General features: G+C 39.4%; 1 protein-coding gene across 7 annotated transcripts in view; it reads right to left on the reverse strand.

Moving 5' to 3' along the window:
• Nucleotides 1–26957, reverse strand: part of MAGI3 (membrane associated guanylate kinase, WW and PDZ domain containing 3) — a 230134-nt gene that overhangs the window by 47503 nt on the left and 155674 nt on the right. For all 7 annotated transcript variants that reach the window (XR_010600370.1, XR_010600371.1, XR_006175059.2 and 4 more), the window contains 5 exons: nt 21741–21835; nt 19541–19729; nt 10226–10834; nt 7576–7607; nt 3314–3470 (listed from right to left, as the gene is read on the reverse strand). Coding sequence is in view for 3 of the 7 variants with exons in the window: in XM_005303533.4 (XP_005303590.3) it covers nt 3314–3470; nt 7576–7607; nt 10226–10834; nt 19541–19729; nt 21741–21835 (1082 nt within the window). In the remaining 4 variants the exon portion in view is untranslated. The remainder of the gene's footprint in view (nt 1–3313; nt 3471–7575; nt 7608–10225; nt 10835–19540; nt 19730–21740; nt 21836–26957) is intronic.

Genomic DNA, 26957 nt, shown 5'->3' on the forward strand with positions numbered 1-26957 from the left:
GACACACGGATCTATGGCCAGCAGAGTAAAAGATGATAAGGAGTTTTTAAAATACATTAGGAACAAAAATAATCCTGATAATGGTATTGGTCCAGTAACTAGATGAAAATGGTAGAATTATCAAAAATAATGCAGAAAAGGCAGAAGTATTCAGTACATAGATTTGTTCAGTATTTGGGGGAAAAAACAGATTATACACACTATTCTTATGGTGATGACAAAACACTTTCCATTCCACTAGTATCTCTGGAGGATGTCAAACAGAAGCTGCAGAAGTAAGACATTTTTAAATCAGCAGGTCTAGATTACTTGAGAGTTTTAAAAGAGCTTGCTGGACCATTAATGTTGATTTTCAATAAGTCTGAGGAAGTTTCTGAGGATTATAAATAAGCTAATATTGTGCCAATTTTTAAAAAGGGATGACTCTGGTAGTTATGGGCCGGTCCACTGGACCTCGATCCCTGGCAAGATAATAGAGTGGCTGATCCTGGATTCGATTAATGAAGAATTAAAGGAGGGTAATGTGATTAATGCAAATCAACATGGGTTTATGAAAAATGGATCCTGTCAAATTAACTTGATATCTTCTTTTGATAAAATAAGTTTGGTTGATAAAGATAATAGTGTTGACATAATGTACTTTGACTTGGTACTGCATGACATTTCGATTAAAAAAGTAGAGTGATATGAAATTAACATGGCACACTTTAAATGGATTAAAAACTGGCTAACTGACAGGTCTCAAAATGTAACTCTAAATGGGGAATCATTATTGAGTGGGTGTGCTTCCAATGAGATTCCGTAGGTATTGGTTCTTGACTATGCTAGTTCACATTTTTATCAACGACTTTGAAGAAAATATAAAATCATCACTGATAAAGTTTGCAGATAACACAAACGTTGGGAGAATGAAGAGGACAAGTCACTGATTTACATAAATCTGGATTGCTTGATAAATTGGGCGCAAGCAAACAATATATGTATTTGTACAGCTAAATATAAATGTATACATGTAGGAACAAAGAATGTAGGCCATACTTCCAGGATGGGGGACTTTAACCTGGGAAGCAGTGACTCTGAAAAATATTTGGGGGTTGTGGCAGATAATCAACTGAACATGAGCTCCCAGTGTGACGCTGTAGTCAAAAGGGCTAATGCGATTCTGGGATACATAAACAGGAGAATCTTGAGTAGGAGTGGAGAGGTTGTCCTACCTCCAAATCTGGCACTCATGCAACCACTGCTGGTACACGGTGTCCAATTCTGGTGCCCACAATTCAGGAAGGATGTTGATAAATTGGAGAGGGGTCAGAGAAGAGCCATGAGAATGGTTGAAGGATTAGAAAAACTGCCTTATAGTGATAGACTCAAAGAGCTCAATCTATTTAGCTTACCAAAGAGAAGGTTAAGGGATGACTTGAGTACAGTTGGTAAGTGTCTACATGGGAAACAGATATTTAATAATGAGCTCTTCAATCTAGTAGAAAAAGGTATAACATGATCCAATGGCTAGAAGTTGAATAGAGACAAATTCAGACTAGAAATAAAGCATAAACTTTTAATGGTGAGAGTAATTAATGATTGGAACAATTTACCAAGGGTTGCAGTGAATTTTTCGTAACTGAAAATTGTTACATCAAGATTGGATATTTTTCTACAAGATCTGCTCTAGGAATTACTTTGGAAAAGTTCTATGACCGGTGTTATACAGGAGGTCAGAATAGGGTCACAATCATCCCTTCTGGCTTTGGAATCTATCAATCTACAGTTCATCTCAGACAGGTCCATATTTGACAAACAATTGAACTATCTAGTTTACTTCGGCTGCTTAGAATTAGAACATCTTCCAATTTGGCAAGAGCTCCTCAAAATTATTACAAGATATGGTGCAGCAAGAATAGTGCGAGTTCCACCTCTCATCATTTCAAATACACCAAGATATGACTTCATATATGACTTGATATACAAATTTCCTATCATACTTTCCAATCAAGTTTTACTAACTAACTCTCAATACGTTAAATTATGCATTTGCCTCCAGTTTGTTTAGTTTGACTTTTGTTTTTGCTCTGCTCTATAGTTGTTGCTATCTATGGTTCAATTGTTAAACAACAGGACACTTTTTTTTGAGTAACTAGAAAGTGTAGTTTCATTATGTAATAAGTGCGTATAAGGCTGTCTATAGCCAAAGTAAATTCAAATTTCAATGAAACATTTCTTAAGAAGTGTCTTACAAGGTATCTTTGCAGGAATGGTACTATCCAATTATCAAAGCTCATGTTTGCAAAATTTTAAAAAGTGCTGATAGGGAAAATGGAAATTAAATAGTAATAAAATGTTGAAGACAGTTATGTAATATTAATTAGGTCAATGTCAGAGAACCTGACTGCTGATTTCCTATTTCATGTATGAAACTTATTGCTGGGTAATAAGTGTTACTGAGGGACAATGTTAAGGTTAATTTTCTCTCGAGTCAGATGTACTGAAATGAATAGAAAAGAAGCAGCAGCTTATTGGGGTACCAGGTTAAGATAAAGTACAGATGTGCCATACTCCAGGCCACCAGCTTAGGAAAATGAACATGTGGTTTGCTTTTCCTGGGCCTGCAAAGCTTTTGCTTTATCCAGAACCAACCTTTTACACAAACAACGTAAATCTAATTAAGAGCATATTTACAGCATTTCTGTGAAGTGCTATATAATTAAATGTATGGCTGAAACACCGCACTGGGGAGCATGTTTGTTTACAGTGGGAAATTCACAAGCAACAAGCCCTTTGTGACTTCGATGACGCTGCTATGCTTCATTTGTAGTTATGTAACTATTTATTTTCATGTTGCAGCCCATCTGCTGACACTGTATCCCCCTTATTTACTATAAAACATATTCTTGACTGGTCATTTATGGGGCTACTTTAATCCCTACGAGCTCACCCAGGAGTGTATTTATTTTATATGGCATGTTTGGCATGCCAAATGGCTTTGGTTTATCCAGTGTATACTATTACATTTAAAATCATAGCTAGGCAGCAGTTCTGTATCTGCACCTGTTCTCATGCACTGTTTGTAAATCTTTGCTAGTAAACAGACTATGCTATCCACACAAAACAGACGGACTGCTGAGCTGTGATTTCCAATGGAATCATTAGCTAGGATATAATCACAGAAACGACTATGGTCATTTTACTTCCTCATATTCTTTCTAAATATGCCCTGAGGAGCACGAAGTTTAAAGACTTGTGTACATGAAGGAAATACAGAACACATCCTGTTGTGCTACAGCATATTCCCAGCATAAGAGGTCTGTGTACTTACGCTTGTCTTCAAATATTGTCTTAGACTTCAGATAGACTTCTGAAGGGTCTAGTTTTGGAGAACCTGACCTCACAGCAGCAGGTGGGAATGGCATAGGCTGTGGAATGGAATCACTGATAGCCTCTAAGCTTCCTGAATTCTCCTGCTTATCTAGCTTCTGAAACAAACAAACAAAAAAAGGCAGAGTAAGAAGAGTATGTTAAGTTCAAAATTATCAATAAACTGGCTTAAATAGGTGAGAAAAAACAATAAAATAGTAAACTTGTAATGCATGGCACACAACTGCATAATCTACTCCAGTTCAACCCAGCTTCTCCCAGTAAGATATGGGCTTCCTACACAGTATGCTTCTGTTCAGCCTGTTCAAAACTTGAAAAAACAACAACAACGCTTCTACTGGAGAATGGACCTGGAAACAATGTGTGTGAAGTGGCTCATGCCCAGAGTGTGAGCAAGTGTATGTAATTTCCCAGGCACACTGCCTGTATTGTAACTCTTCTTGTGTCAAGTCTTATTTGGTACACACAACTGAAAAGGACTCAACATATACAGAGTATAAGGCTTTTATTTTTTTCCCTTTACTTGGTAATAAGGTTGTGGATCTCAGAGAACATCTTTTAGGCTGGCATTTCCCAAACTCTGGTCTGCATAACACTGCAGGTGGGCTGCAGATTGCTGGCTGGTCACAAGGTGCTGGTTCTCCTAATTCCAAGCTGCCAAACTGCATCAGAAAGCTAAAAATACATTAAGTTCTTCTCCAGTGTCAGTTTTCCATGTATGTATTTGCTGCATTTATCATAGGAATATTATACAATCATGAATTGTTAAAGAGGTAACTATGCAATTGTGAACAGGAAAGGTGGTGAACCGAAGACAATTAAAATGCGTTCCATGCTACGAAAATGTTTGAGTCCATGGCCTAGATTGCCCCAGTCAGTCAGTTTATATTACTCTTACTACAAACTTCTTTAAGTGGTCCTTGAACATAACTGCTGACCGATTGATTTCAGTGTGAAATGCAGGGAGATGTGTCTATAAAAATCTTCTTCCAGAAAGTCACTGAACTATGTTAATTTCATTTGTTCCATCTGAAGGTGGAAAACATCAAGTATTCTCTTCTAGGTTAATTTGGCATCTACAACTGAAAATAATTTGAGTATCTATCCTGAAATCTTGCCCCCTGTCAAGCAGTTGCTGATCTCTGATCAGTGTACAGATGAACAGCATAGAGGTAAGGAATGCTGCAGCTACTTACCTTCTGCAAGATAATGGCAACTGAGCACTTTCTACAATAACCAGAAAGCAAGGGATGTAGTGCACATGAAAAAGCATTAACTCTCAACCATTTTCTCTGATGATCAGTATCAGGTTTTCAAAAGAAGTGGATCTGTTTAGCACGTCTAACTTTTGTAATGAATTGGAATTGACCAAACTGCAGTAGTCAAACAAACCCACAGAGTGGTAGGTTGAGGCACTTCTTCTGAACAGCTGAGCTATGAAGTTGCAGTGGAGAAAACAAGTATCTACCTATTTTCTAGAATCTGAATCCTGAAAGAACCTGAGATATAGCAGGAAACCAAGGGATAAGTTTAAGGTTTCAGTGTTGATTTTCTGATGTCTTATTACTTGTCGCTCATAGTCTCTGCTAAATCAGTGCTCCCAGTTTCATCCATTTGTTGCACCCTGGAAGTTTTTAAATCTAGAGCCCTATTCTAGTTTCTATGCAAAAGCTCAGTATTGGTTAGCGCAGAACTGAGGTTTTGTTTTTGCATGCAAGCCAGGTTCTACTAGTTTGCCTCTCTAAAAAATTCTGTAAACAAACTCTTCATCCTCTGACGGAAATCTCCCTGAAGAAGAGGGAAAATATTCAGGAGCAATTAAACAAAGTTAAGAAAATTTAAACACAGAATTCCTCCCTTAGATAGGATAGCAGGAAAGACTCATCACAACACTACAGTTGGAAGTGACATTACAGCCATCTCCGTGGTTTCAAATCCTTATTTCCAAAGGTTGATATAGCAAGATGACTTTAAATGTTTGCTGTAGGCTGAAATCCAACCTGAAAAGTCTCAGTGTGGCAGTGCATGTGTGTGTTTAATATAAACAAAGTTAGATTAGATTCAGGTCTGCCCTTTTGAGAGCAGAAGAAAATCCCCCACAGGGTTCAATAGTTTGAGACTTTTTACATGTTTATAGACATAAGACCTTGGCCTTTTTTAACTGAACTAGCTCATGATGTGAATTAATGCCACTGAGCATTGGGTTTCGTTCAGGGAAACTGCTACTGCACATGCACTGTAATGTTATTTCTCAAGTATTTTTAGCATGTGTGCACATAGTGCATTGAATTATGACTGGTAGGTGTTTTTATATTGCAAAGTTTTTATTCGGGGAATGTCTTTTTAGCAGCTGTGTTTCTGCTTAGGAATTAAATTAGCAATTTTTTGCAGGTTATGCTCTGTTTTAAATGTGTAGAGCTGACACACTCATGTTATCTCCACAGTTAACTGTCAGCAACAGCCTTGGCTTCAGGTTAGAAATGAATTAATGTATTTGCACTGTGCAGCCATGGCTGAGAAAGAATTTACTTCTATACCATGGGAATGGAGGTTTTGTTAAAATGCAGTGAACTGCAATGCACAAGAATTCTTCTTGCCGAAATGACAATTCCTGAAAGGCTTCCCCCCTCCTTCCCCCACATCAGAAGGGCATATATGGGCTCTAATGAACCCCATGCTGAAAAGCAGTCTCTTCCACAACATAACAGATTCCTATTAACAACCTTTATTCTTTGACCTCCAGTGTATTTCATTAAGCCAAAGGCTGTACAATTTTCTTTCCACCAGATCCTATTTAAATCAAAGATATTCCTAGTGGACCAATCTTTTCCAACAATGAATATCAGAAATACAGACACCTTGATGACTCTGGGAAAATATAAATTGCCCATTCAAACACAAAAGGAAATGGTGATACACTAGGCACTCAAGTGGGGAACACTGAAGTTTATTTTTGGAGGTTTCTCATAAAACAAAACATAAAATTCTCCCAAGAAAGTAAAATGCAAACTTCTAAAGGAAAATTTGAATACATGGTGCAGGCAATTAGCAAGAGAAAAATGAAACATTATGTGTTGTTTTCCCTTCAATAGCCATCCTGACAGCCTTTACATAGGGAAATTAATTTGTGTCGGGCAACAAAGCTTTGATAATGAATAATCACTGCAGACTCCTAAAAGGAGATCAGGATGAGGGTGAGAGAGCGGGTTGTGAAAATGGGATAAAGTAAGCACATGGGAAGATGTTAAACTATGGGTTTACTTATTTAAAAAAAATAAATACATGTTTTCAGGTGCGATGCAAGTATCTGAGTCTGGGAACATGAAGACATTTGAGTTACAATGCAGTGTTTACCTACAGACCACCAATGCTACATGCAGCCTCACAATCAAGCTCTTCGATCCTTTTTTGTTCTTCACCGCAACGCTAATCCTGGAAATGATTCCTACTCTGATAATGAGAGATAACTGATCCCGCTTCTCCTTTAAGTGATGTAGATTCTTTAGACGAAGGTTACAGATGTGCTCAAGGCTGCTTTGTTTTCTATGTTATCTAACAATATAAAAAACCCTACATTTTCAAGGGAAGAAAGCAGAACCCACAACCATCAAGTTATTTGAGTTCCTAGCTAGACAGGACACACAAAGGCAGCTTCCCTCTCTCTCCCCACTAACAATCACTGTCAATGAAACGAGGATCCGTTTCATGTATCTGATGTGATGTGCATAATAATCTATGATCCTTAAGAACTGATCTTACTTATTCCCATGAGGTTGAGGGTAAATATAGAGAATTTCACCAGATACACTGGAGATCTGTTTGTGGCTAAATAGCATTTTGAAAAAATTATCCTTAGAGAGACAACAAGCAGAACCTCCATCCAAACAAGTAGAAAAAAAATTAACAGCAGTCTGTAACTGGATGACTAAAAACCACAGATAGCCTGGCATAGCCTGTAGGAGCCCCCTGCATCTTGTATAAATGGTCCAGAGATCACAGACGCGTCTATTGTAGCACACTCCATGCCTGTCTGGCAGTCAGAGGACACCTGTGCCTGAACACACAGAAGAACTCAGGGATCAGTAAGTTAGTTAACAGGCTGCCATGGAGACCCATGAATCTGTTATTTTGTGCCTGAAAAATCAAGTCTGTCCATCAGCACTACACAATAAATATAATCATCTGGATAACTTCAATACTCACCACTTTGGCAGTTTTAGCAGGTGAGGGGGGACCTAAAGAAAAAAGAGGAAAATATCTGAATATAAGAAGCAACTTTAATTATTAAAAACCCACTATTTTACATTGAACAGAGCCAATATGCTCAGCTTTTATTCTTGGCTTGCAACTCATCACTGTTCATTCACTCCCCTGGTGAAGGCATAAGGTTTGCTAGATGTTCTATGATTCTTTTAAAATTCTAAGTGAATATTTACTTGCCCAACAATATTGACTAGCAGAGGTCCCTTAAATGGCAACTAACAAACAACACACATTTCTCATGCTGCCAGGGCCTGTGGTTTGAGGATACATACTCCAATTAATGTGCTGAGGTAAGTTAATGAGTTTGGCTGGTAGAACACTATTTACTACCAAAGAAATCTGATTTTTTCCCTCATTGCTAGTCAAACTGGAAATGGTAACACTTATATAGTGAAGACTTTGGTGTCTTTGCAAATGCTAGGCATATTTTTGAGGTGGTTTTTCTGAGGCTGGAAGAAGAGCCTGCAAGGGGCTCTGAGGGTCAGATCTCACCTTGCAAACAAGTTTCTACAATACAGGTCATCACTGTGACAAGGCTCTGTTGTGCTTCCCACAGGGCCAACAATGCTGAATCCCTGGTAGCTTTCTAGATGGAGATATATTAACAAAGAGGAGCTGTCAATGTGACAGTTGGCTTGTTCTTACAGGCTCTGACCCAAAAACTATTGACGTCAATGGGAAGCCGTTTATTTGTTTACTGGGCTTTGGATCAGGCCCTTGCCTATTCTTCTTTACCCATCACGTTAATATGTGTTAGGCAAATGTGTTATTTGTCTCTCTACTTCTAGTGTTTTGTTTGAGCAGTTGGCAGATACGGTTATAGCCAATAGTACTCATGGTCCATTCAGGGTGGTGAGGGTAAAGGGGGGCCTTCAGGATTGGTGACTAAAATGACGACACCAGCACAGTGTCCTTCTTGCCTTTATAAATGTTCCATGAGCACTAGTCAGCATGGAAGAAGCTATAGCTAAACTGAATTCTGCCCTCCCAGCATGTAGAAATGAATGTTAGACTTGATTTCTGCCTCTCAGCAGAAAAAAATGTCGCTTTATGCTGGTCTCCAGCACACTATCCACAGAGTATTAATAGGTAGTCAGCCTATACCTTACAGTAAGCCATAGAGGGGAAGTGAATGTTGTGTTTGTTTAGTCAGGAAAAGCAAATCAGATCAATCAGCACTTTTCCTCCGAGTGGAGTGCTGAAATCTCTACAACATAGCAAGATGGGCATAAACAATGGTACAGTAATGATATTTTACTATGGTTTATCTGCCCCATTGACAGGTGCTGTCAGGGTGTCCAGAGAAGAAGAGAGAAACAAAAGAGTGAACAAGATAAAAGTTTCTCAAGATAAAAGAAAAGATGCCCCATTTGCATAGAATGCTCACATGAAGAACATTCTAGAGTTCATTCCAATAAAAACAACATCAGCTGCTCAGAAACGGAGAATGGAGACATGATCTGGAAAAGAGAACTAGGAAGGGGGAATTCTTGGTTCTCTTCCTGACTAAGCTGAATGACTGCGTGACCTTGGATAAATCGCTAACTTCTGGGTGTCAGTTTGTTCAGAGGCACCAGGGGGCAGAAGGGTTAATTTGTTAATGTGTGTCCTGAGATTTTACATTATTATTATGAATAATTAAGTGTTGATAATTAATAATTAAGTTGAGGTGCTTCGACAAATTAGGTCATATAAATGCCAAGTATTATTATGGTTACTGCATCACATATCCTCAAAAAGGGTCAATTATTTTGTGGGCTGAGATTATATCATGGGCATCAGCGGCAATCCCTGTGGGGATCTTTGATAAAACAGCCTGTGCCCATTTCCTTTGCCTCTGTTGGCAATATAAAGGGTGAGATAATGTCAGTAAGATAATATATTGCGTTTTGCTGCAATAAGGTAAGTCACTATAAATAATACAATATGAATATTCTCAGGAATCAAATAACAGATATAAAAAAATAGAAGAAAAAACAAGTTATAGAGGGCACCAATGAGCTCATTAATAACCAGGAAACTGCACAGAAAGGGTCCTGTCTGGCAGCCATCAGACTGAGCCTTCTGGCAAATGCACGCTAATTACCAGTTAGTCTATTGGGAGAGGAGATATTCCGATCTGCAATGAACAGCAATTAAGAGAGAGAAATACACGCAAAAACGAGAACTTTCCAGAGTTCCAGGTGGCAAGGCCCATGTTATCTTAAAGACGCTTCCCTCCAAGATGCCTGCGATCACCTTCATAGCATAAGCCAAAGCCTCCGGACCACCCACAAAAGGAGAAAGAAAAGGCCCTATTCCTTGCTATCTTCAGGTCAGTCTGTGATATGTGCACCTTTGCCCTAATATTCCCTGAAGAGCCAGAACAGACTGTGCATTCAGGAGCAGCCTACAATCAAATCTACAGTAAAACATAGAACTAATAACATGCTCAATACCAGGGGCATGGTTTACACCTAGAGCAGGGTAGAGAATTGAGCTGACAGCCCGTTTTCTTCTTTTTAAAGCTTTGTACAGTGCTTAGATATCACTTTCTAAACACCTCCATATTAGACAGGATAAATTATAATAAAGTCTCATTCCTACCCACCTCCCCTTAAGATAAGCAGCGGGACCTCGGCTCCCACTGGAAACTGCTTCAGCACCTCCACCACCTGCAGATGTGTCAAGTTTTGTACGTTCTGATGGTAAATCTCTTGGATTACATCTCCCTTCTGAAGGCCGTGGCACCACTGGCTGTCTAAAATCATCTTCACTTTCTGCCCTGTAGGGCTGTCTGCGATTGCAAACCCAAATCCTTTAGGGCCCTTGACCAGAGGAATAGTGATTAGTTCTGGCTGGGAGCCTCCTGGAGAGGATACGGAGATCCTCTGTTCATTTGGGTCCATGGAAGGGCTGTTCAGGCGACCATTAACCAAAATGTGACCCGGTTTCCCATTTTGGTCTAAAATGACTGTTCCAGGTATTAAATCTTGGCTGGTTATGCAGATATCTCCCTTGGTCATTGGCTGGCCATTGATGATGGGTGTAGCTGTAACGATGTCTACAGCAGGATCTTCGTTGTCATCAGGAAGCGGGTAACCACGACACAAAGTCATATTCACATACTGGTTGACAGGAACTAGCTGAAACATCTGAACAACATCTGCATGGGTATGGCCAAGGACACAGCTGCCATTTATGTCTACAATGACGTCACCTGTTATAAAAATGAGTTCAACATCATTAAAATCAGAAACTAAACCATATCCACTTTTCAAATATTCTAATCTACGGCACAGAATGAAACACTTACCATCCCTTTAGTAACTACAAAGCGAGATTATGGGCAATTATTTAAGATATTAGTGAATAGGGGGCTGTGTCATTCCCCTAAGCCATATGCTACCAGAATGGTAGGATTTTCTCTTAGCTGAAATATAGACTACTAAATTAAAAAGACTCTTCTAAATATATAAAATTTAATCTGCCGCAGATTTAGAGAATGACACTATATGGGCTTCAGAAAAGGAAACAGTGCACACATTAGTTCAAGCAGCTGTCTTATACTTAAATTCATGTTATACAACAGTCTAAACTCAATCCAGAATGAATGAGATTTTTTTTTCTGGTTTCTGTTGGATTGGCTAAACTTAAACTAAGATTCTACACACAGTTCCCTGAGTGCCTCTCTGTATTTTGTATTTGTATTTTGCTTCGACTGAAAATACATTCTCATCTGTGCATATTAAATAGCAGCGTTACATCTTGGAAGTCTGTTTCAGCATGTGAACATTTTTGAGCATGGAAATATTTCCAGTTAGCAAACTGGCCAATCATTTAGGCCTATTTGGACATAAGCTTTCATGGGTAAAAAACCTACTTCTTCAGATGCATGGAGTGAAAATTACAGATACAGGCATAAATATATATTGGCACATGCAGAGAAGGGAGTTGTAAGTTAACTCCCTTCTCTGCATGTGCCAATATATATTTATGCCTGTATCTGTAATTTTCACTCAATGCGTCTGAAGAAGTGGGGATTTTTTACCCACGCAAGCTTACGCCCAAATAAATCTGTTAGTCTTTAAGGTGCCACCAAACTCCTCGTTATTTTTGTGGATACAGACTAACACAGCTACCCCTATGACACTTAGGTTTCTTTGTCCCCAAAATAATAACTCTTTATATAAGAGCAATTATATGTACAGACATACTATTTTCCATATGAAAATCTCAAAGCACTGTACAATAATGGTAAGATACTATCCTCATTTTTACATATGGGGAATATGAAAGACAAGAAAAGTAGCTTGCCAAGGTCAAAGCACAGGTCAGCAGCAGAGATAGGAATTAGTCACTAAGTTCTTTTGTTATCTGAATTAGTATTAAAGCTGTTAAGTATAAAGTTATTTTCTTACCAGAACAGTAAGAGTGGTTATCCAATACACAGGGGTATGGGAACACATCTTAGTGAAGGCAGTATAAATTATAGGTTCCAGAGACAATTTAATTAAACCACTGTAACTAATATCCACAATGTGCTTAATTCCTCACACTGTGCAGGGTTTTCTCACCTCTCTTGCCTCCTCACTTGCCCATTCTGTGTTGCTTTATTTATTCCTACTGCTGTCAGTTTTAACATTTGGCATTTTACTTTTGGCAGCGACCACTCACAACATAGACCTGGATCCAAATTTGCTCCCAGGCAGAGAAAATGCAGTGTTTTTACATTACATGTATACAGGGAGCAGAGACATTCAATAAATGACTGAACAAGTCCTAAATCTTATGAAGCTGTTTATACAGGAGAGTATATACTTATGTATAGCTTAAAAAGCAGAAATAGAGCTGAAATAAATGGTTACTTTCCAGGGAGAAGGCCATATATTTGTAAATGTTAATGGAATAAATAATACCTATTATATAGCACTTTTCATCAGCAGATCTCAAAAGTGCTTTACAAAGGAGATCAGTATCACTATCTTCATTTTACAGATGGGGAATATGGGGCACAGAGCAAATGTGATTTTCCCAAGGTCACCCAGCAAGCCAGGGCAGAGCCGGGAATAGAATTCAGGTCTCCCAAGTCTCTGTCCAGTGCTCTAATAATTAGATCACATGCAAGCCACAGGAAGTGTTTCATTCAAATAAGTTGGTAAGCGAATGCATATTGCACTTATATACTGACAATCTGTTTTATCCTTTTTTTAAATTTAAATTGAACGAGAGAGAGAACTTGAGAAAAATGAAGGAACAAGCAACACAGCCAAGGAAGATTTAAGTCAAATGTTTCCACAGCCCTCATGTAAGCAATTTAAATATACAATAATAATATGCAATGCCACATAAGCCCGCTGTTATGTCATGCATGGTTAAGATAAACCAGAATCTAAAATTAGAAAATCCTGCAAGAATGAAGAGCAGCTGCGACTCATCTCAGCTCAGAACTGGAAAAGGAGAGTTAAAAAAAAAAATCAAGACTTAGAAGAGCAAATGTTATTAGTCTTGAAGTCACCCCAATCCTTTAAAATGGTGATTAGTGCATGTTCCTTTGAAAGGAAAAGGCTGTTCCCTGAATAATTTTTTTGTTTCTTATAAAGGCCACTCAGGGAATTTGTTTTTTTAACTGTATTATTCATTGTTATTTATTAACCAGAGCTTTCAGAAGCTGATAATCAAAACTTACTTCCCTGTGATATTTTTCCTTCATCGGGAGGCTTTGTGGCCATGGGCTAGGGTGCATGTGCATACAGAAATTTGTTATAGGGTCATTTGAGAGTGTGAAGTTGCGGACAACAAATTTTGGTTTTCCTAACAGAAAAGTTGAGCATTAAGTATTTATGTGGGAACCAATCCTCTTCAGATTTTAAGTGGACACCTCAGGATTCAAAGGCGCAGGATTGCTCACGCTACTGAAAGTGCTATCAAAATATCTGACTTTGCCAAAAAAAATGTAAATAGGGTATTCAGTACAATGTCTGCCTGGCAATGGACCAGAGAGACAAGGTGGGTACAGTAATCTTTTTTTTGGATCAACTTCTATTGGTGAAAGACAAGCTGTTGATCTATTCAGAGCTCTTTTTCAGGTCTGGGAAAAGTACTCAGTGTCATAACTAAATACAAGGTGGAAAAGATTGTTTTGCATAAGTAGTTAACACACAGTCTAGGAGACCATTCAAGGTGAAGTGGCCCGTTAACACCTCTCCAGTCAAAGGACAAAGAAGGGGGGTTACAGATTGTTGTAAAAGTCGTACATGCAGTATCTTTATTAAGACCATGACTTTTATGTCTAGCAAACCTATGAATTTAAGAATCCATGCTTCTTTTGAACGTGTTTGTGCATGTTTCCTCTGAGGATGAGAACTGAGAAGTCAGATATACAGTGATTGTTTTGTGAAAAGTGTTGCCCCCAGATGATACGGTGGTTTTGGACTTATCATTTTTCTGTGTGAATTCATTGGAGAGCATAGTGATTGTCTGGTTTCACCCACCCGTAGTATTTATGGGGGCAGAACTATGACGGCACCCCTTTTGTTTGCTGGTTTGATCACTATCTGGTGGTTGGATTTCAGGGACTGCATAGCTGTCCTCTCAGCAGTGGAGAGATTGTGGTGGATGTGATCTTTGTTAAGAATTTCAGTGTCCATTTTTTTCCTGAAGCAATCAGCGTAATGATTAAGTGTGTGGTTTCGTCCACTGTGGGGTGCCCAGTCAGATGATTCTTTTTTTCTTCTGACTGTTGATGGGGATGTGGTAGGTAAGGGTGTCATCATTGTGAAAGAATTATTTGAGACTGAGTCAGCGAAAGAATTCTTCTAGTTCTCCACGTTAGTATGGTATCAGGTTCTGCCATGGGGCAGAAATTCAATCACTTGGGGAGTACAGATTATTCAACTGGAGCTGAATAGTCTTAATAAATCGATGATGTTGGGGTTTTGTGTAGTGTCAATGTGGGTTCTGGTGCCATGGTTTTGCCCAGTGTTTGTGTTCTGTGGATTGTGGAGTTGTAGCTGGTTCCACTCTTTGTTTCTGTGCTGGACAGCTGTCACCAGGTTTGGGTTGTTTGTTTTTGTTTTTTTTAATTAATAGTTTTGGGTTTTTTCCATGATCTCCAGGTAGGTTTCCTGATTTTTTCTTTCCAGTGTATGGGAGTATGTGATGATTTCTTGTTTGGGGTGTCCCTTCTGCAGTATGTGAAGCGCAGGAGATGGTTCCTCAGTTTTTCTGAAGTCCTTCTGCAGAGCTGTTCGCTATATTTGGAATTATATGTTGTGGTCAGAGGGTTATAGATAGTGAGCCCTCTGAGGAGAATACTTTGTTTCTTGCGTTTGCTCAGGAAGATGTCAATGTTAAGTTTTGCTTCCTTTTTCTTCATGTTGTGGAGTTTGTATTTCATGGCAATGGACTAAGAATTTTATGAAGGCATCAGTATTGCATCATCATGGAGGGGGGAAAATATACTTAAATAGAAAGAGTAAGCTATACAAATTCTGTTCCTTTATTAAACTGGAGAGACAGTAACATAATCTACAGCTGTAAGTTCAAGAGAATTCATAGTACAGGAATGTGTGCATTAAAGACAAGTAAGCACAGACATTCCCTACAAATGCCTGCAGCTGATGAGAACAGGTGCTGTCCACAAATGCAGGAAATCCTTGCTATGCCACTTCAAATATAGCAGAGCATAGTGTGTGATTTGCTAGAACCACCAACCTTTATCTTTACTGCACATACTGCGCAGGAACCACTCTCATCGCAAGTGTTGCCTACTTGTGCTTTGAGTGCTTTCTTTACTGGATTCCTTGCCTTACAAGTGCCTGGTAGGAAAAACTGACAGGTAACACATACTGCAGGTGGATTAGCAGCAATGCATGGAACCACTAGAAAGTAAAAGCCACTGAAGTGACATGGATTTTCAAGAAGCTTTGTTAAAGTGTAGGCATCATGTCCAAATACGAGCAAAAAAACCTCTTTTCTGTCTTATTTATAGCCTTTGAGCTGAAAAAATGTTGCTCCGTGATTGACAGAATTTGTGCAATGGAAATGCAATGCAACGTATCACTAGAATGACTAGATCTTACTCTCCAGACAGAAGCAGCAGCAGCATACAGAAAGTACACCCTCTCTTTTTTTGTTTAGGAAAGTGTATTGCCTTTATGGAATCAAAGTAGAGTTGTGAATGATGCATGGACTGAAAAATTCCTACTCATTACACAGAAGGAATAACTAGTAGCATCCAGTCCCTGCTGTCCTTGCTTCTCCTGTGCTCTCCCTACAGAAAGATAAGACGTATACTTTACACACATCTCGAATACCCAAATGCTCAGGACTAAAAATCTCACTAACACTTTTTTCACAAGTATATATTTCCTTTGACCTTTGTCTTATTTCTTCCTCTCTTTCACACCAAGGTTGCCACAGAAAGGAGGAGTGAGAAAAGAGGGCACCCACCGTTCTGTGCATATCAGCATGTCTCCCCAAGCTCTGCTCCCTCTACAAGATAACCTCCACACTCTTAACACACTTTCTATCTATTTTACGTTTTTAAGAAGGGCTGTGAGATTCAGTCATTAGTACTTGTCTCTGCCACTGACTCAGTAGGTGACTTATGCCAAATGACTCCACCTCTCTGTCCCCCACATGTAAGATGAGAACAAAAATCACTTAACAGGGGATTTGTAAAGCACACAGAGATCCTTGCAAAAATGGTGTGGCGGGGTGCAAAGGATTATTATAAAGTTCAATTTTTATTTTTATGTTTTAATTTTAGGAAATATTTTGAATGATTCTAATTATCTGGCATACAAACATAGCTGCTGGCAGTGGCACATCAGCAACTTCTGAAACTAGCCCTTAAATTCTCACACTTGCCACAGTCAGTTTGGACAGATGTTGGCTGAATGAGTGGGGTGGGTGTAACAAAATGGCCAACTGCTCCCAAAACTGGGTCATCCAAAACTACCCGACACTTCCATCAGTGACAGATAAGGGTACCCTATACAATATATTGAATGAGGAGCCTGGGTGGTTGTGAGTCAAGATAACTATCTGTCCATGTAAAGTTACAGTTATGGTGTCATAACTATAAAGGGAAGGGTAACAGCTGTCCTGTGTACAGTACTATAAAATCCCTCCTGGCCAGAGACTCCAAAATCCTTTTCCCTGTAAAGGGTTAAGAAGCTCAGGTAACCTGGCTGGCATCTGACCCAAAGGACCAATAAGGGGACAAAATACTTTCAAATCTTTGGGGGGGGGGAAGAGGGGGGTTTGTTTGTGCTCTTTGTTTGGGAAGTCGTTCGCTCTTGGGACTGAGAGGGACCAGACATCAATCCAGGTTCTCTGCATCTTTCTAAACAAGGCTCTCATATTTCAAACTTGTAAGTAAACAGCCAGGCAGGGCGTGTTAGTTTTCCTTTGTTTTCTCAACTTGTAAATGTACCTTTTACTAGAGTGTTTATCTCGGTTTGCCGTACTTTGAACTTGAGACTAGAGGGGGGTCCTCTGAGCTCTTTAAGTTTGATTACCCTGTAAAGTTATTTTCCATACTGATTTTACAGAGATGATTTTTACCTTTTTCTTTAATTAAAAGCCTTCTTTTTAAGAACCTGATTGATTTTTCCTTGTTTTTAGATCCAAGGGGTTTGGAACTGTATTCCCCAGGAGTTGGTGGAAGGACGGAGGGGGGATGGTTAATTTCTCCTTGTTTTAAGATCCAAGGGGTTTGGATCTGTATTCACCAGGGAATTGGTGAAAGGTTTCTCAAGGCTTCCCAGGGAAGGGAATTAGCTTTTGGAAATGGTGGCAGCAGACCAGATCTAAGCTGGTAGTTAAGCTTAGAAGTTTTCATGCAGCCCCCCACATTTGTATCCTAAAGTTCAGAGTGGGGAAGCAGCCTTGACATATGGAAACAATGCAGATACAAAACAACACATTCCATCAGAGATGCTTACAGAGAATACCTAGTGTCTGTGGTGGGATAAAGTCACTAAGGCTAATGATTACAAAGGACTGGCCAACAGATTGTAGAGACAATGATTCAAGAAAGAATGATGAAGTGGTTTGGGCATGTTGTGCAGATGTCAAAAACTGTACTCTTAGAGAAGCCCTTGACTACATACCACTTGATGGAAGATGGAAAAGAGGAAGACAATAGATAACACATAAGGGAACCTTTGAAAAGATGTCGCTACCATGGAAACGGACCACAATGGTGCAAGAAACATGGCACCAGATGTAAAGAAATGGAAACACTGGGTGTCACAAAGCACAGGAGCAACTAAACTAATCTCAATAATTCACTGCTCCAATGGAAGGAAGGTTACTCGGTGGCTGGAGTTTCTCAAGCCTCTCTCGGCAAATGAGTTTGAAGCTAGATTATTAAGAAATCTAATCCAGGTTAGAAAAGAAAATTACATACTGATACCAATGGAATATTCACATAAATTATTCCCCTTGTAGCAATCACAGCAAAATGACTGACCAAGCATTTTATCAATTACAATTGGTTAAGAAGATAGTAAAAACATCCTGATTGTTAATTAAAGCACAGAGTATTTTAATATCATGTGCTGCAAAGAGCCAATTGCGGCTTGCAAGACTCAGTCTGAGTATCACTGTACTAGAGGCAGAAGCACAATAGTTTAGCTGCGACTAGGTAACTTACATACTAGACGGAGAAGTATACAAAGCAGGCCAATTCATCATAAGAAGCCAGTCCAATGTAATGTTAAAACTATTTGAGAAAAATCTCTTTATACACTTCTCTAGATTCAGTAACTATTTTAACAAAACTAAAGCACAAGTTTATCTTTGTAATATTATTACACTGCACACAACCTCAGCATCAAAACTCTGGAAGCTAATAAGTCTCAAAAGAAAGAAACATTATAGAACGGTATAATTTCAACCTTTTAAATTCTCAGCCTACCAGCTCCAATTTTATTAGTAACAATTAACTATGATTGGCAGAGGAAACTAAGGGCTGGTCCCCACTTAGTCCGGACTTCGGACTAAGGTACGCAAATTCAGCTACGTTAATAACGTAGCTGAATTCGAAGTACCTTAGTCCGGACTTACCGGGGTCCAGACGCGGCCGGAAGTCTCCCCCCGTCGACGCCGCGTACTCCTCTCGGAGAGCTGGAGTACCGGCGCCGATTGTGGGCACTTCCGGGATCGATCCGGGATCGATTTATCGCGTCTTAACCAGACGCGATAAACCGATCCCAGAACATCGATTGCGTGCCTCCGGACCAGCCGGTAAGTGAAGACTAGCCCTAAGCTCACGAAACAAATACTGTAAAAAAATAACTCATATTACAGTTTATACCACGACAACAACGCACATAAGCAGCAAGGTTTAACATTCATACTACCATCACCTTGAGCTAGCTCATTAAGGACTACAATCTAATAAATATTTATTAACGAGTTATCCCTCCTCTACTCTGACTGTTATACTCATTTGTAGAATCTTGTCTTAAATTAGATCATAAGCTTTTGGGGGAATGGACTGCTACTTTCTGCATGTGTGTGTATTGCCCAGCACAATGGAGCGCCAAACAGGAAATGATACAAACAGTAAAATGAACACGATAGGTTCAAGGGATCCTTCAAGTGGCCCATTGTTTGAGCTTGATAATAATCTTTTGTAACATGCAGCAAAAGATTTGCAATAGACAGAACCACTGAACTCTCACAAATTTCCAAAACATGGATTTGTATTAAAATATTGCTTCTTTTCTAACTGAGGGTTTTGGACACTGCATAATATTTTCCCCCACTCTGATAAACAACAGCTTCAGGTAAGGGGCTGTTTCAAAAAGAATGTCTGCAGGTGGAGTCACCTAATTCCCCATGGCCCATCAACTGCTTCCTTCTCTTTTGGCTAAGCAGCATCACTTGAAATGGAGAAATGCTACTTCACCTGGCGCAATTTTCCCATCCTGCGCAGCAGGTCCATCTTTCAGCACATTCTTCACCTGGAGGAACTCATCAGGTCTGTCTCCACCAATGATTGTGAAACCAAATCCCATAGTGCTTTTCTTCAATGATGTCCGTATAAGGACTCCTGTAAGTTGGGCTGGATCTCTGGTGAAGAGTGACTTCTCTGGTTCTGCACGTAAAGAGAAGTCAACACATTTAGTTTGGATAAGAGAAGACTGAGGGGGGACATGGTAACAGTTTTCAAGTATGTAAAAGGTTGTTACAAGGAGGGGGGAGAAAAATGGTTTTTCTTAACCTCTGAGGATAGGACAAGAAGCAATGGGCTTAAATTGCAGTAACGGAGGGTTAAACTTCCTGTCAGGGTGGTTAAACTCTGTAATAAATTGCCTAGGGAGGTTGTGGAATCTCCATCATTGGAGATTTCTAAGAGCAGGTTAGACAAACACCTGTCAGGGATGGTCTAGATAATACTTAGCCCTGCCATGAGGCAGGGGACTGGACTAGATGACCTCTCAGGGTCCCTTCCAGTATTCCTATGATTCTATGATCTGTCATCAGCAGCAATTCTGCTAAGAAATGACCCATAGGTAAGTCCAGATAGTTCAACAGGGTAAGAGAAAAGGGTGGTTGAAAATATCCAATTAACATGTCTGTGAATGCACATAATGTTGGAAAACAGGATGGGGCGAGAGGAAATTTTTGAACGTTTAACCAAAACCACCAGCAACGGGGGGAGGGATAGCTCAGTGGTTTGAGCATTGACCTGCTAAACCCAGGGTTGTGAGTTCAATCCTTGAGGGGGGCCACTTGGGGATCTGGGGCAAAATCAGTACTTGGTCCTGCTAGTGAAGGCAGGGGGCTGGACTCGATGACCTTTCAAGGTCCCTTCCAGTTCTAGGAGATGGGATATCTCCATTAATTATTAATTATTATTATTATTATTAAGAGTGGAAAACAGGAACCTTTGGCTGTAAAAATCAAATGACAGTTTTGAAAGGACTAAAGGTTGAAAGTGGGTATGGTTATAACCCACTGTGAGGGTTAGTGAAAAAAATTGGCTTTGATTTGACAAAGTTAGGAGCATTTGAAAATTGTGTTGGAGCATGCAATATTCCTTATTAAGTGTACAGGCATGCACTCAGATGTGTTGTGTTCATATGCACCATAAGAGTGCATTAAAACAACTTTATAATATTTTACATGCACAAAGCACTTTACAAAGGGTGGTTAATCCCTGCAATACCACTGTGAAATAGGTAGCTAGGCCACTGATATTACCCCATTTAACTGTCAGGTTAAGGGAACCGACAGGTTAAATGACTTGCCCAGGCCATAAAGCGGAACAGCAGCAGAGCTGGAACTAGAACTATCATGTCTCCATTCCCAGTTCCCTTGATTCTGTGCTCTAATCTCTTAACAAGGCCCAATTCAAAACGGGTAAGAGCCAGAAACCTAACAATTCGGTGCTGCTACTTCATCCGCACCCTCTGACGGGTTCGCCCAACTCCCTTGCTGCCTAACCAAATGGAATGTTCAAGCTGGTTCTGACTACCAGCTTTAGAATTTGGGGGGGACGGGGACGGACTACAAATAATCTGGCCAGTGGACAGGAAACACTAATATTGCCTTAAGGCATTAATAATGCATACATACTCAGATATGAAGATGCATACTCAATTTGCAATAGTCAGACATTAGTTGAGCTTTGACCAACTGCAGCCTGTTAAGGCTATATGTGCATAGTTTACTAATGATGTTGACAGACACAAGCTGACCTATGATGACTGCTGTCTGCTACAGAACCAGTAACTTGTTCTGAAAAAGCTAGAAAATTAAATACAACAAGCTAAATTAAAGCAACATTTTCAAGGTTTCATAAATAAGCATTCAAAATGCCAGAAATGTGAAAATGTCGATTAAAACGGTTTTTTTTCAACTTAACTTCTGGACTCCCTATACTCCATACACTAAAGCACGTTAATTTAGTCCAAGTTTTCATCTCAACAGAAGACAGTGAAAAACCACTTATTTAGGAACACACTGAACATTTAAAACTAATGGCAAAAAACACAAAATGAAGATCTACTTGAACTAAAACACCCAGAAAATTTCACTTTTGAGACTGCTCTTCATTCATAAAGATACGGCAGCTAATAGTGAAAAACAGCCACTTAAAGTACCTGGTTTTGAAGGGCCAACATCAGTCTGTCCTAGCTGTTTTTTTCTTTTGGCTTCCAACACTGGATTTTCAAACTGGGTTTTCTGGTTAATGTGACTGTAAAATATACAAACATGTTAGAATTTCAGGGTAAAAAGCTTTATTCCAATTTCGTAGGGAAACCAACGACAGATGGTTTTAGTACAAATATTATTTTGCTTTATCTTAGATAAACACCAAGGAGCGATGAACACTAAGATAATATTCCAATCAATATGGATAACAGTGACATTTTTTTATCCAGACACTTTGATTTACTTTTCAAAGCCATTGAGGCTCTTAGTGCCTGTAAGATGGTTATAGAAGCAAGGTGAATCATGTTCTGGCTCTTCAGGGGCCTTAATAATAATAATGTATTTCAGCAAACAGACATGCTGTTCAGTAAATTCCATTCTCCTTTACAAAATTTGTGACTTGGCTCCATTTTAAAAAGTGACATACAATGTCATTAGTGAAGAGCTCCAATCATCAAATCACAGAAAGTGGCTAAGCCAGCACTCAAGGCTTCTTGAAAGTACAGGTTTGTTTGTCTTTAGATAGGTTGAACCCATAGTCAAACCGGTTCATAAAGACCCAAGCAAGTTTGGCATTCGTTTTGTTCTCCATTGACTATGTGAACATTAAGAGCTCCACAGTTAGAAGGTATGTATATGCAGTCTCAACACTGCATACCTGCCTTCCCCTTGTTTCAGTTGTGGATTGCAATTCTTGAAAAGGTGAAACAAACTTCAGAACTCAGATTTTGAGGAATATGGTTATGGGGTATATAATTTCATTAACAGTGCTTAATATATTTCCTGCAATTCTGGTGAGGGAGGAATGTGGGGGGGGACACTGCACCCCATATTCATCATAGTGATGATTATGATAGGATTATTGCATAATTATGATCCTTTTTGCACAAGATCGGTCATGTGAGGTGTCATTGGAAAAGTGATGATTTGCCAAATATGATTATCCGATTTCTGTAGTTGCATTAATTTTGTATCTGAAGTTATGAATATTGACAATGTTTTTGTATTTCAAATGTGCTTACTCTAGGTAACACCCACAACTAGTCTTTCAGGTACAACAATGGTTCCCCAACAAAGACAATGGACCATGGAAGAGCTTAGCCTTCCTGTGAACGTTTCAGCCAGCCAATGAGTAATGGATGCTATGACTCAGCAAGGCCCACAAGGGCATGTGACCAGACCACATGACACTCAACTCCATTTTGGTACCTGTATTTTTGCACAAACTTGGCTGGAAACTTAGCTTGGAACCAAGGGCTCCTGCCATATGGAAAAAACTATATAAGGTGGGGAGTGACATCATCTCAGGGTCTCACTTCCCACACAAGGGAACAAAGACTGAACTGGGGTAAGTGCTGGTCCCAGGCTAAAGGGATTTCTAGCCTGTGTATGGAAACTTGGTGGACTGCTTGTATCATCAGTCAGGGTGAGAAATTACTAATTCAAATCCTATCTATCTAGTATATTAGGCTTAGTTTGCAGTTTATTTATTTATTTGCTAGGTAATCTGTTTGCTGTCATTATAATCACTTAACATCTTTTTGTAGTTAATAAACTTGTTTTATGTTAACCAGTGTGTCTTTAAGTGAAGCGTCTGGGAAAATCTCAGCTTGGTTAACACAGGCTTGTTGTGCATATATTTCACACATCAACGGGAAAGCGAACTATATTAATGAGCTTGCATTGTACGGATCCCTGTGCAGTGCAAGACGGTATAATACAAGGTTTATACTCCAGCAAGGATGCAAGGCTGGGGAGCTAGGAAACTGGCTGTTGTTTTGTCTGTCTATCCTTGAGTGGCTTAGGTAAAGTACTCAGGTAGCTCAGTTGGGTGTGTGACGCCACCTGCTGTCATGTTGGGTGATAACAGGACCTGGAGAGGCTGGCTGAATCACCAGATGAGCAGTGGGAGAAGGACCAGCCCCGCTGAATGGTTAGGAGACACAGCGGTTCCACCTGCTTCCAGACTGCATCCTGGGAGTGACAACCCATCACAGGGGGCGTTGCATTAATTGTATTATTGAAAAGAATCCAAACTTTTTTCCTAATTAAAATCTGTAATCATAAATTACGTTTTGAAAAATTATTAACTTTACTATTATGTTAGAGCAGACACTGCCGGGTAATACAAACTGTAAAATTAGATGTTGTAAAAATAAGGGGCAGTCTTATTAAATAACTAAATTTTACTACTCATGAAAATGTGTTACACTGAAAAAAATAAATATTTTAAATGCCAATTTCCCCCCTGTAGCACTGAAATGCCAAACTCCATCTTTGTGATAGTGCAGGAGCCTAGAAAGTCAGACCAGTCTAATCTATCCAAAGCTGAAAGCAATGCAGTTAATAAACACTATCAAAATGAAAAACAAATGAGATTTTGTCTGGATTTTCAAAGGCGCATAAGGGATACAAATTCAGTGGGATCTGGGCACCTAACTCCCTTAGACTGCTTTGAAAATCCTAGGTTTTATGTGCTTTTAGTTTTAATAAATTATGGTCCACATTGTCTTTAGCGATGCACAAACTGTTCCCATATGCATTTATCAGGGGACAGAATTTGCCCTTTAGGACTTACTAAACAAATACATACTTTAAAATAAATCTGTTTTACCCATTGAAGTCAATTGAATAGATTTTTTATTTACACGTACGGGTACACCTTGACCAACATCAGAGCTGAATATGGGCTCTTCTTTACCTAACCTAATTGCTATACTGTGGTTTTTGTCTACTGTGGTTTTGCCAGAAAACAGTAAACTAATCTAACCTGTTTTGACACTAATTTCATCACAGTTTTTATGAGCAGGACATATGTTTTACCTTAAAGGCTTTATTTCATTAGGTAGTCATTATTACTTGCATTACCTACACTCATTATATATTTCTGCAGAGGGAGTATCTAAATCCAATTGCTTTCTTTAAAAAAAAAACTAACTAGAAAAAAGGTGATTAAACTTTATACAAAGTATAGCATAAAAAAATAAGGTATACAGTAATACAATTAAAAAAAGCCATGAAAGATTTTATCCCTGAAAAGTCTCAACTCCCCCTGAAATATGGGTCAGTATTATTACACAATTTTAAAAATGGTTAGTTGCATTTGAGGGCAACTGCACCTGTATTCCCCCTCTATGGTCCTGCAAGGGCACCTATTCTTAGGGTATTCCGGCACCGCAGCTGTTGCCTCTCTGTAGCAGAGACATGTCTCTCTCCCGCTCCTGAACAGGGTACTTCCTGGCTGCATAGCTCCATGGCCACACTGCAAATTCCCCCGCAAAGTCATCCTGACTAAGCCAACCAGCTTTACTTTTCTCCTTAGAGGTAGTAAACAGCACAATTGCCACACACTCCTTCTAAATACAGTTATGTTGCCACAAAGCTCTTTCTAAGGAAATACATTTATTCGTAAGGCAAAAGCATTACAGAGAAAACATTAACAATAAAAGAACCTACAAGTATACAAATAAGCTCTGGCCAATGAACAGTCCACAAGTTCATAACTCATTTTGCTCAGAACAAGAACACCCATGAACCTGAGAGTTACTCCTTTATGCCATTTGGGCCTTTTGACTGTGGAAATAGGTCGTTTGTAGACAAAGATCACCTCCCCATGGAGAAGCTATAAATGGGGTGGAAGTGGGCATTTGCATTCCCCACTCCCCTAGGAAACCTACTCAACTAACAAGTTCATACTTGTCCTAGCATTGTTTAAAAGAAGCCTTCAAAGCTCATAACACTTCCCAAGGTTTACATTAGCCATGTCTCCTAGACAAATGACATACAATGACATACAATCCCACAATAACAAACATTTGCATTTTTAATACAATGAGCTTTTAAGATACTTAAATTTAATTCAATAAGGCTTATTCAAGATACTGCAGAAAATTGCCATAACTGTCAGTTACAATCTATAAAAAGTTCTCTGGATATACTGGGGCAGAGGTTGAGAGACTTGAATGAGGTCACACAACGTGGCAGTGGCAGAGTTAGAACAGAACCCAGAAGTAACCAGTCCGTCCCATTGCAGCACATTTCCAGTGCTAAACATCCAGTCTTAAACAGACAATGCCTATGCACTTTGTAAACAGTGCTTGAAAGATGAAATGACTGACTTCCTGCTACATTTCTGTTACAATGAAGCAAGGAAGAAGGAAATTCTCTCTCTTTTGATTAAACCTTATACTGGTACCTGAAGATCTTTTCCTTTGGTAGGTCCCAGCTCTGTTCTCCCACACATTATACAAAAGGAGAACAAACATGCCCTCTCTTTCAACTTTTAAAAAGATCTAAAGCCCTTCCGGCCCAGCTCATGAATAGGAATGTGGATTACCTCTGAGCTAAGTGGAATAATCCAAGCACCACTTCTAGCTAATGATTTAAATAAGATGGGGTTCTTCCAGCAATAAACCACTGGGAGCTTAAACATACACTTGACTCAGCTTCAGGTTTAAAGGGGGAATCAAAAGATAGGCCAATTCCCCATTTCCATTCCAAACACAACAGAGGTAATAGGCTGTGTGACGTTTCATTCCAAATTCTTTGTGAAAATATGCTTATGATATGAATATGACATAACAAATATACTTTATGCAAGATGGCTCATGTGAGAGATATCATTTGAAAGGTTATGATTTACTGAATGTGACTGTCCAATTTGTATGCCTGTATCATTTCTGTATCTGAAGTTAGGAATATTAACTATATATTTGTATTTCAAATGTGTTACTTTGGGGGTCGCCCCCAACCAGTGCTTCGGGTACAACAGTGGAAAAGCCAGCCAGGGCTAACGGGCCATTAGCAGAGACAATGGACTGTGAAAGAGCTCAGTCTGCCTGTGGACGCTGGAGACCGACTAGAAGCAATGGCTGCCACAGTCCTGCAGAGACATTGGTCTTGTCACCTGATACTAAACCTGGGACTTGTAACTTTCCACTGGAAGGAAATGGGGGTCGAGTCTGGGAAACAAAGGTTTCCTGCCTTATGTAAATCCTATTTAAGGGTGGGGAGGAAGGCAAAGGGGACTCCTCTTCTCCATGGCCTGTTGGCCGAAGAAGAAAGACTGCTAAAGCCACCTGAAGGGAAGGTAGGGCTGGGAGTCCAGACTGAGACAGGGTTCCAGTCTGCAAAGCAATCTAACTGGAACTCTGAACCACAGAAAC

Source organism: Chrysemys picta, chromosome 4 (genome assembly GCF_011386835.1).
Source record: "Chrysemys picta bellii isolate R12L10 chromosome 4, ASM1138683v2, whole genome shotgun sequence".
NCBI classification, from domain to species: domain Eukaryota; kingdom Metazoa; phylum Chordata; order Testudines; family Emydidae; genus Chrysemys; species Chrysemys picta.